At 31.5% G+C, this 11,488-nt stretch overlaps 3 protein-coding genes across 3 annotated transcripts; 2 read left to right on the plus strand and 1 right to left on the minus strand.

Moving 5' to 3' along the window:
- The first annotated feature begins 395 nt into the window (after positions 1–395).
- LOC132715446 (uncharacterized) lies at positions 396–1,575 on the plus strand. Its single transcript, XM_060698449.1, has 2 exons — positions 396–911; positions 1,447–1,575. Exons 1-2 carry the CDS (start codon positions 399–401, stop codon positions 1,573–1,575), a joined length of 642 nt encoding a protein of 213 aa, XP_060554432.1. The 5' UTR covers positions 396–398.
- Positions 1,576–1,588: 13 nt separating this feature from the next.
- On the plus strand, positions 1,589–2,700 carry LOC132715447 (uncharacterized). The gene has a single exon (XM_060698450.1). It carries the CDS (start codon positions 1,602–1,604, stop codon positions 2,502–2,504), a length of 903 nt encoding a protein of 300 aa, XP_060554433.1. The 5' UTR covers positions 1,589–1,601; the 3' UTR covers positions 2,505–2,700.
- Positions 2,701–3,484: 784 nt separating this feature from the next.
- LOC132715448 (microfibril-associated glycoprotein 4-like) lies at positions 3,485–6,487 on the minus strand. Its single transcript, XM_060698451.1, has 2 exons — positions 5,866–6,487; positions 3,485–4,436 (listed from the first exon to the last, which is right to left on the minus strand). The coding sequence occupies exons 1-2, from the start codon at positions 6,196–6,198 to the stop codon at positions 3,747–3,749; spliced, it is 1,023 nt and encodes a 340-aa protein (XP_060554434.1). The 5' UTR covers positions 6,199–6,487; the 3' UTR covers positions 3,485–3,746.
- Positions 6,488–11,488: the final 5,001 nt, after the last annotated feature.

Consider the following 11,488-nt stretch of genomic DNA (forward strand, 5'->3'; position numbering starts at 1 on the left):
TAAATTATACCATAATCACGTGACCTTTCTTATGCGTTGACCTCAGAAGACGAAGTCGCAAACCCAGAAATCGTCAACGCAGCAATGGTGTATCTGTTTTAACCTATAGCTCCGCCCAGAAACACTAACTCCATAGCAGAAATGACGTAAAATGAGCTGTCAATCAAAATAACATGACGCTACTGTTTTAACCTATTGCTCCGCCCAGAAAATCTTATCCCTTTGATCTGAATTTGCATAGCAGCAAAGACGTGAAATGAGCTGTCAATCAAAATAATGGGCTGATTTTTCCCCGCGTGGAAGCTACATTTTCATTGGTAGCGGCATGGACCCTTTTCTCTATTCAGTCATCTGTCTCATTTTAAAGTTTTACTTCAATTCACATGATTCGATTCGGCATGGCTTGGAATGACAATTTGTCGTTCACAGAAAATTTAGAAGACAACATTGTGTCTCAACATCTGGACATTTATGAAGAAGATATGGCTTTATCTCAGTACCTTGATCAGGCTGAGACAGATCTGGGGATTGATACAGTTGGAGTGAATTTTCTTCTAACACAAAATGTCGAGGACTTTATCAACGAAATATCAATCGACATGGACGAAAGTGATCAAAGCAACATTTTGCTTTCTGAAAATCAAGACAAAAAATCCATGAATATACCGTTGCCAACGGCGTTAGAATGTTCCGAGACAAGCCGCTTTGATAGCCTTGAGGATTGTGACATACGTGAACGATTGGAGCAGTCTGTTCCAAAAGATACCAAAAAATCTACAAATTGGGCATTAAAAGCCTTCAACGAATGGCGTACGGTCAGAAATGCCGGCAAACTTAGCCAACAGGTACCGCCATTAGAGGATTTTAATGTAGACGATGTGAACAACCATCTCAGCCGTTTTCTCATGGAGGTACAGTTTGATTTATTCTAATTTTCATTATTTTTCTTGTAATTCAGTATTTTTGTATGATATTGTTAGCAATAGTTTTTATCATATCGGGATAAATACCATTTTTAGCTGTTTTCGATAATTTCCATTATTTCGCAAAAAACAGCTTTGACAGATAAATGGCTAAATATAATAGGAAAAAAGATTGTCCTAAACCTTGTAAAAGCGTAGCATTTTAATTTGTGCCATGAATTTCATCTTTTTTCAATAGCATTGTCGTTATTATTGGAAATGAAATGGAAATTTCTTTTACAATTATGCAAACATAGGGAGTTGAAAGTAATAGAAAAGTATATTTAAATCTAGAATTTTTCTGATTTGAGTTTTTTTGATAAATACATGCATGGCTATGTATGTCACAATGTTTAAAATCTCTGGACCGACAACCTCTATATCAATCGGCATACATACCAGCCTGTCCGATGTCGATGCCCAATGTAATAGTGTGTTGCCAATTTTGTTCGTGTATTAATTCTAAATTGTTACATTTTAATAGGTCAAGAAGCGGGATGGAAGTTTCTACCAAGCCCGGTCACTTTATCTTATTGCTAGTGGAATCTTGAGATATCTTCGTGACTCCGGCATTCCAAATATGAATTATATGAACGAGAAGGACATTTCTTAACATTTCGTAAATGTCTAGATGCACAGATGAAGTATGTGACTAGCAAGGGCATCGGTGCCAATATCAAGCAGGCTGATCCTGTAAGTGCAGAACAGGAAGAATTGTTGTGGAGAACAGGAAAATTTGGATATGAAAATGCAGAAAGCCTGTTGAATGCAGTGTTCTTTTACAATTGTAAATTGTTTGGAATGCAAGGCAGAGACGAACATTACAATCTTGAAAGTGACCAGTTTATTATTTCCGAAGATGATGGCGGAAAGTTCATTCAGTTTATTGGTAGAGACAACAAAACTTTTAAAGGTGGTTTAAAACACAAAAAGGTGGAGAATAAAAACATTAAACACTATTCTTCTGATAAGATATACAAGGTGTATCAAGATTATACGAGTCTTTTAGGAGACGATGTGGTAAAATTTTATAAACGTCCAATTAAAGATACTAAAAGATTATCTGCTCAAGTTCTTGGTAAAAACAAACTTGAAAACATGATGAAAAATATTTGCAGTGGTCTCGAAGGCAATTTCACAAATCAGTCTGGAAAGCGCACGTGCGCAACAACCTTGTATCAAGCTGGCGTTTGCGAACAGAGTATAATGGATCGTACAGGACACCGTAGTGTCCAAGGTGTTCGAAAATATAAACGACCCTCATGTGACCAGTTGAGAGATATTTCAAATGTACTTGATTCCAAGAAGCAAATGGTCTCATCAACAGTGACAAGCGGTGAACTTGAAAACAATTCTCTTGTGGATCTTGAAAAGCCTAAGAAATTAGAAATGGAGAGTCCTTTTCAGAAAATCTTTGAAAAGATGCTAAAACTGTTTACAATAATTGTGTATTTAACTTTGGTAAAAACTGACAATTTGATACATTGGTTTTACATTTTGGCATGTGTTTTCTGGCCAAAATGTCTCGATTTCTCAGCCTAATGAGATTTATTTTGTGACTGAAATAAAATTTCTGTACCTTGCTTCTTGTTTTGTGTTTCATTTTATTTCAGGTTAGTTTGCAATGGTATAATTTTCAAAACTGAAAATTATACCATAGTCTGGGTATGGTATAATTTACGGTTATTGGAAATTATACTTGGAAGAATTTTACATAAGAAGCGCTGATGAGCTATAGGTTAATTTTTAATAAAGCATAAAATTGCTCTGCTAGAATGCTGAACTGGCTAGAAAATCCAGCTTGACATGCCTAAATAAATTTTAAATTACACTGCTGAAAAGCCAAGCTGCCAAAGCAATCCAAAAAAGCATTCTATTATTGAACAAGAATTCTCCACTATAATGGTCAGGTGGCAGAGCAATATAGCAGGACATGCAAAAATATAGTTTAAAAATACTCTGCTGTAATTATCAGCTGGCTAGGCATCGAGCATAGCATTCGTCAATAAAGTGCAATACCCTGATGGACTGCAAAGCGGAAAATGCTATAACGCAGGGCAATCCCTAATGTAGTGCAAGAAATGCTCTGCTGCAATGCTCAGCTAGCGGGGAAATATAACAGGACATTCCAAATTATAGTGTAAAATTGCTCAGCTCGAATTCCCAGCTGAATAAGCAATCCCGAGTGGCATTCTGAAATATAGTTTGAAATTGCTCTGCTGAAATGTCGAGCTGGCAGAGCAATCTTGGTAGGTTTTATTCAATAAAGGGTAATAAATTTTCTGCTGGAATACCGAGCGAGCTGGCAGAGCAATCTAGCGGGACATTCATAGCTGTAATTCTGTAATAATATCACGTAACAAATCTTAATTTCCTTAAATAAGAAAAAACGATAAATTTGAATTTTTACATATTTAGTTTATGAATTCTTTTTCTGAAAGGGTAATTTAAATATAGTTTATCCCCAGGCAACATGATATTTGTAACAGAAATAATGTTTTTAATTGATATCTCTTAATTTAACTTAAGTAATGCGGTTTCTCTTTTATACATTTGTATCTTTAATTTAGGGATGCATTATGTGAAATACTTAATTTATTTTAAAACGAAGAAAAAATCATGTATTTTCGCGAGGATTTCATAACTGCATGTAAAGCATTCTGTTTCTAAAATTAAACCATAAAAGACTATTTAATAACTGAAATATAATAGGAATACTTCTTTTTTATCCGTTTTTCTTACAACACGTTATAGAAGTGAATCGTTCAAATGAAATGATTGGTTTCAATTGTTTCTTCTGATCTTCATAACAGTTTTCATAAGAGAGTAATAATATCCCCAACACGTGTACCAATTAATGCCTCGACCGTAGTCGGTATCCGCTCCGTCTAGGTATAGTCCATTTAGATTCGACAGATGGCAAGCTTTGTGCCACCAAGCTCCACTAAAAACTACTGCACAGTTTGTGTCAAAGATGTCATTATCACTGTCTATAGTTGTAAACTGGCAATCGTTCTGATTCGACATTGAGTCACCACACGAGCCGTTATACCCTTCAACTCTCAATCTGTATTTATCATTTTCGTCATTAATTCTGAAGGTCGAGTATTCAGCAAAAGCAGACACTGGATCAACATTGTAATTCTTAAATGCCTCAAGGTATACATGTAGTGAGCTACTGTCACTAGTCAAATAGTAAATATTTTCTAGCCCTAGCCAATATTCACCGCCTCTGTTTCCGAATCCATGTTTGTATTCCTCCCAATTTCTATAGAAATATTCAGATCCGTCTTGCCGGCGTTGTATAACCGTCCAACCACCATTGGTCATATCACACCACACATCAGTGGAAGTAGAACCTACAGCTGGCTTGATCACATACAACCCGTCTTCCGTATATCCTTGTTGATAAAGGGCAAGGCAGTCAATTGGTTCTGGTTGTTTATGTATTCGTTTTACCTTTTGACCGTCTTCCTGAAAAAAGGCATTTAAATAAATCATTTTAAGAAATATTCGCATCAGATAACTTCCATTGACATAATCAACATTGAACCCATATTCGAACTATGTTTCATTTGATATTAGTGCATAATTTCACTTGGAATATCTTTTTTGACGATACATTGTTGATACAAGTAGAATCGAAAGGATATATATTCACCTACCGGTATTTTATTTTACCAGTAATAAATTATTGTAGTTGAATATTTGTATGGATTTGAAAGTCAACTTAAAATTCATTATAATTATTTCTTAACAAGTGAAGGTGACGAAATTCAATAAATGGTAACGTTTCATTATGCGCAGCCAAGTTGAGTTGAATAAGAAGTAATAATATTGTACAGTATTAAATATTTCAAATGATTTAATTTTATAATTTTGTTTGATAAATAATTCATAATTATGAATATATTTAAGTTAAAATTTAAAGCTACCTAAGTTATAAAAATACTGTTATTTTTTATAGTTTTATATCATAAATATAGTGCTCAAAGATTTATCAATATTGTAAGTTCCAAAAAGTGTTATTTGTAAAATACAATACATTAAAATTTTCATGTTAATAAAGGGATTAATTAGAAATTTATTTTTTTTAGTCAAAGTCATTTTTTTCAATAAGAAGTGAATGCATATATTTTAACGATTTCATATAATGTTAACTAATATTTTCAGTACATATTTTACATATTATTCGACGTTCGAAAATTGTTTTAGAAGCAAAATTATATACAAATATAAAACGTCACTTAAGTGAGGTAACAATCTTAATAAAAACATGATCTTTAAATTGCAATTCTAGCACAAAACATGACTTCTGAAAAAAACAAACAATTTTTGGCAAAATCACTTTACGAACGGATATTCCAAATTTAAGTTTCATTTGGCAATTATACTTAGCAAAAAATAGATAATTCGAATTAATAATCAATCAATGATAATCAAAATAGAATAAATAATCAGCATTTCCAGTTTGGATCAATGTCTTTTATAGTTATCAAACATGAATCATATATTTCTGTACACTTAATTATATTGACTATGAAAACTTCATTTAGTCTTTATTATTAAATTTTCGATAACTAGTTGTCTAATTTAAAAGTAACATAATTATATAGAACCATCAAGGTGTATTAGGGAACGTATTAATCCTATGTGTATCAATCTATATCCGATCAAGAGAAAAGTTTTTTCGAAAATAATATATTTGAAATGGTAATGAATTATTACAGTGAAATATTTTCAAATCTAATATAAAACTACAAAATTAGAAAATTATTCTTTGAGAATTAGATTGAGCATAAAAAATGATATTTGTTTTTCTTCTTTTTTAATTGAAATTTTGTTATGATTATTAACAATGACAACTATTAATCTTCCGATTTAAATTGTTTATTAGTCTTACTTGAATATATGACATTGTCACATTTACAGTTCGTAGTCCATGGATTATTCCGCCGCCGTCCCCATTTTTGTCTGTGACATAATCATCAGCAGAGCTACAAAAACATGATGAATTTCTTTCACTGAAGTAAAACGACGGCAGTGCAAGTTCCTGACAATGAAAAATGCAGGATATCAATGTCTGTTCATTTTTGAGAACCATTGTCTCGCCTGTTGGAGGCATATATGATACATTTTCTATCTCGAATGAAGCATAATTTTCCAAAGTAAGCACTTCTGATAAACAGTGACTAACTGCAAGAAAAACCAGAATCACATTTGATGTATAACACATAATTATCCGTTCATCCAAGTTAGAAAAATACCTTCCAATGCTCTCAGCTTTTTATACCATATGGAAACTATTTATTCGCATACAATCTTTCGACCAATTTTTGTTGTTTATAGAAAAACCGAAACCTATAATAAGTTATTGATGAATCAAAATTATCATGTTAAAGTTTCGTATTGTAAAAGTACCATTTCAGACGTTCATATGATAAATTGTTTAGTTTCAAGCCAAATATGTTTTTAGATGAATTGCTACTTAACGATCTTTATAGAAAAAAGTATATATACCGTCACTAAACACAACCGGAAGCAATTAAATAAATCAATAACAAGGGGATAAGCTGTTAATGTTTTATTGTTCCTAGAAAAACGTGTGTAAATAATTTGAGAAAGGTTTTTCCTAATTTCTACAAAAATCAATCAAATGTTCTATTGGTACATTTAATTAATCTGAAAGCGAGTTTTTAACATGACACTGCTCTCCACGGTTCCTCGGCAATGACACATACTTATAATATGATTGTTAGAATGTTTAAATTAAGTAAACAATGTTATAAAAATAGAATGCTTAATGAATCATTTGATTGGATTATTGCACCAGGATGTGTTTATATTGTATTTCTGACGTCATTTACATGGTAACAATGAACTTAAAGTATTTCCCGTTACCTATTTTTATTTTAATTTATTTTGTAATAATTATTATATTTTTCAATTGACTTACCTTATATTACCTGTGTTGACCTTACAATTGCAACTGTGAATAAAATAGTTGTAGCTCAGACTAAGTATAGAATAAATACCACTATAAGAATTTTGAAATTAATAATTCTATTTCTAATTCTAATGATATCGATATAAATCAAATCTGTAGAAATAAACAAAGTTGTCACAAGTCGATATTTATCAAATGTATAGGTAAAAACACAGTTGTGATAAGCAAATTTCAATAGTTTGACCTTGACTATATTTCATTGACGATTATTTGCCTCAATATTTATTAGAATACTTTTGTATTTTCCTTATCTTTAAGATAATCAAATAAAGGATATGGATATTAAATAATATAAAACAAGTTAAATTTATAAACATAATTCATTGAACCGGTTAAATAAAAATCCTATCACGCTAGACTCTGGAAAGCCCAACGATTTTTATTCGACAAGTTAAATTTGTCAATATACCTACACAATCATAATATAAATTCTATTTATCTAACAAATAGATATGATAAAGATTTTTGACACACCTTCATTCATGCATATTAGACAGAATAACCTGCCGCTTACATCAGTGCTAGATTAAAGTTTCTTGCCACCCAGTGTCAGAAAAACGAGTTTCACAAATAACGGCATTCCTGCGTGCCTTTAACGATTGAATGCGTTCTTAAGATGACGTAATTTTCTGTTTTGAATGAAGTTGTGCATTTATACGCTACTATGACACATAAGTGGTAAAAGATAAATAATAGTTTCGTTATTTCCAAAAAATAATTAATATCATTAAAAGTTGTAAAATAAACATGGTGAATTTTGCTTCAGTCGGTGCTAGGGATATGGACAGTAGCTTCTACTTTCCAGTACTGTTCTTGAACATGCTTAATCAAACAGAATGTTCCTTTATGGATTCTATTTCTCTCTATGTTATAAAGAACATGCAAGAAAAAAGAATCAAACACTGGCTATCACCACAGACGGGAATAACGTGTATAGCTCTTGGGAAACTGTTAAGAAGAAACTCGATAGCACCTCGTTACCGCCGTAAACAGCAACGCTCGAGCTACATAATTCGGTTTGTACAGGCAGCCGGTGTAAGGTCCATAAAGTGTCACGCAGACATCTGCATGCTGTTATTATATGTTTGTAAAACAAAAAGTGTCGTTATAAGGTTATTAAACAAGCATATTATCTTATTTTCGATTTATTTTCCACGTGCCACGTCCTAAATTATTTTCCTTGTAACTTTCTTTATTTCCGAATTTGAGTCAAAAAAAAAATAAATAAAATTATACCAACTTAAAGACAACTCCTACAGATTGCATGTAAACATACAGGCACAATGAACACACTTTAGAAAAGTCTTAAAGTCTAACATTGTCTTACCATCTGGAAGAAAAGAGTACCGAAATTGAAACAAAAACAAATGAACGTTCTGTTTCAGGCATTATTTTTGTTGCTGTTTTTTGTTGGTGTTATTTCATCTGATTTAATGTTTATATCTTAATGTACAGTAAACAATATACACTTATTCGTTTAAACGATGAAGATGACCGCTTAATTCCTCAGAAACACATTAATAGAAGATATTTTTGCGAACATTTCATGATTTAAAATGAGCAGTGAAGGACAATATTGTAAATTAATACCATTGCATTTTATACATATACGAGTATATTACTTTGATGAACAAAAAAGTATATTCCGTAATTTATGATTCCTTTATGTTCTTTTTTTTCGTTTAACTATTATGATACTTAAAACACTGACACTGTTTTGTTGTCGTGGTTGCAAAATACTCATTTCGTGTAATAGTATGAATCTAATATAAATTATATGAACATAGTAAACATGTTTAATGTAGTCTTACTGCAATGCTGACCCACAATATTGGCCAATTTTATGGCAAATCGGTTATTTCCGGAACGTTGTTTTTCAAAATCTTTGGCATCAGATTATTTCTAATAACTCACGTTTTATCGCTATGTACTAAATTCCGGTTATAAACGGTTGAAAATTATCTAAAACCGAAAACTGTGATTTTTTATTCGCAAACGACCGATTTATTACGGTATCGGTCAATGTTGGAAATGTATTGGCGAGAAAGCATTAGAGTAAGACAACATTAACTTCAAAAGTATCAACGTATATTCGGAACGATAAACAATGGAGAATATTCGCGTCTTAATTTTGAACACATGCTCTGTTGTTTTATTTCAAGAACATGTTTTTCACTCTCAGAAAGATATTGCCTCATTTCCTACTATGCCAAGAGGTTAACAGCGACGTCATGTCAATGTATATATAATGTTGATATGACGTCGTTAATTCTGAATAAATATTTATGTTATTTTGTATGACGAATAAATCAATCATATGTTGAGTATGTTCATATGTAAACAGTGATAGTATGACATGATGTGAAACAATGACGAGACATATGTTCTCAATACATCTACATTGTACTTTTATTCGTGTGCTTGTTATTGTCAATACATTCCCTGAAAATGATGATACTTTCTGCAATTTGATCAGATTTCAACTCCTATGAATAATTAATAGCGTACTATTTATAAAAATGGATGTACATGTAAATAATTAAATAAATAGATAAATAAAAAATTAATGATAATAAACAAACACACACATAAACAAACGAAAATCAAAACAAGGGTACTTAGTATATTTGCATAATATTATTAAATATACTTGGAGAATTCAAACATGACATTAAAATATAAGCTTGTGTGTATGAATCAGTATTGTTCTGCGTTTTTAAACAATATTCAATTGAAACAATTAAGAAGTCAATAGCATATCAGCACAAACGCATAAATTACACAGTGCGTTAAGAAGATCATTTTGTTAATAAAGCTAATCGGGGAAAAAAACATTTGAGACAAGGTACACTTTTAATTTTCTGGGCTAACAATGGGACAAAACAATCGATTTTCAAGTTAATGATTCAAATGTATCTTTATCATCCTTTGCATAGTTTTCATTTTAGGTGTTTCACTTCATCTAAATTAAATTATGTTTTGTTTTTTTTTCAAATTGTATGATTTTATGCCGTTTAACCTCAGAACATCTTTCATTCCATATTAGTATTTGCTAATAGTTACATATTTCAAGAGATGACAACATTTTCATCATGTAAATCGCTAATAAAATGATGTTCTATTCAATGGTAATTTCCTGCTTTTGTTATTATTTTAGTGTTTTACATTAAGCCGGTCTTCCTCTCGTTTACTAGGGTTATATGGAAATATTGGTCTGAAAAGTACTCTTCTGTGCTGGTCTATTTTATGGTAATCTAAGAAGTCACGTACAATTTTACAGATTGCAAACATACTGTAGTGTACAATAAAAAGAAGACAAAATGAACAACAACAACAACACAAACACAAAATAAAACAACAACAAAAGACATAAACCAGTCAATTAGGAATTACAAATATACTATTGACCTATTTAAAATTCTCAATAAAACAGTCTAAAGATTACGTTTCGTTGAAAAATTATCATGGTTATTTGCTTATGTATTTTTTGTCTTACATGTAACAATGAAATATCCCAAGAAGATATATAAATTTTACACGCAAGATACCATATTTCTAATATAAAACATAATAAATCGACTTAAAAAACTCTTTAAATAATTTATTTCCTATCATATTTTTGTCAGTTATTGATATGTTGTTCCATGTGCAAAGCATTGGATAATTCTTTAAATAAGGCAAGATTCTTTTGACACAGTAATATTATCCTTTAAAAAAATCATAACAAAAATGTCTAAGTTTAAATACTGTTTTATGAAATTTTCTTAATTAAAAGTTCAACGAGTTTGGTGTTTAAATGCTTTAATATGAATTACAGTATCGTCTGTGAATAGGCGTACTCAAGCGGAGTCAGCTGTGCCTGTCAGGTCTTTCTCTATAGAAAATGAATCCCCCCGGAAACCATTGCTAAACAGTTAAAACTCTAATAAGAATAGCAAAATAATATTTCGTTCCGAAACAGTTTACCCTGTTCATGTGTGTTAAATTACAAAGGCATCCTATATAATGGCACGATTCTTTCGAGAATCCACCATATGAAAATGAAAACAACATAATATTATTGTGAACAAAATTTGTAAAAATATTTTTATAAGATATAGCTCACCCTTTGGAGAGTAATACGCTTTGTTTCAAAGGTTACTTTTTAGTCTGGTGTCATTTTTACTTCATTTTTGAAATCGTATGTGTGCACAGGTAACTCACGCGAGTCTATTCACATTACAAATGCATAGTTGCCATTTATTTTAAAGACAACTGCAAAGCACCGCCTCCGTGGTCGAGGGGTTAGAGTCGATGACTTCTAATCCAGTTACCTCTCTGGCGTGGGTTCGATCCCCGGGAGATGCTTTGGTAGTTTAGGGCGTAGGAAGGGATTCTAATACTGGTGTAACTCTCCAGGAACGATGGTTAGAAAACTACCCGCCTATATGACTGAAATACTGTTTGAAAAAGGCGTAAAATGAAACAAACAAACAAACAATTTGTAAGCACATGTCATATCAATGTACGACTCAATTTA

The sequence above is a fragment of the Ruditapes philippinarum genome, unplaced genomic scaffold (genome assembly GCF_026571515.1).
Source record: "Ruditapes philippinarum isolate M1 unplaced genomic scaffold, ASM2657151v2 ctg16728_1_1_1_1, whole genome shotgun sequence".
In the NCBI taxonomy this organism is placed as follows: domain Eukaryota; kingdom Metazoa; phylum Mollusca; class Bivalvia; order Venerida; family Veneridae; genus Ruditapes; species Ruditapes philippinarum.

What these genes read in the sequence shown, in the direction of transcription:
- LOC132715447 (XM_060698450.1), top strand. Translation starts at nt 1,602, where the DNA reads ATGAAGTATGTGACTAGCAAGGGCATCGGTGCCAATATCAAGCAGGCT.
- LOC132715448 (XM_060698451.1), bottom strand. Translation starts at nt 6,198, where the DNA reads ATGTGTTATACATCAAATGTGATTCTGGTTTTTCTTGCAGTTAGTCAC. An exon ending in TGACAATGTCATATATTCAA is followed by an intron (nt 4,437 to 5,865) that starts GTAAGACTAATA and finishes GCCTTTTTTCAG; the next exon opens with GAAGACGGTCAAAAGGTAAA.
- LOC132715446 (XM_060698449.1), top strand. Translation starts at nt 399, where the DNA reads ATGGCTTGGAATGACAATTTGTCGTTCACAGAAAATTTAGAAGACAAC. An exon ending in TCAGCCGTTTTCTCATGGAG is followed by an intron (nt 912 to 1,446) that starts GTACAGTTTGAT and finishes ACATTTTAATAG; the next exon opens with GTCAAGAAGCGGGATGGAAG.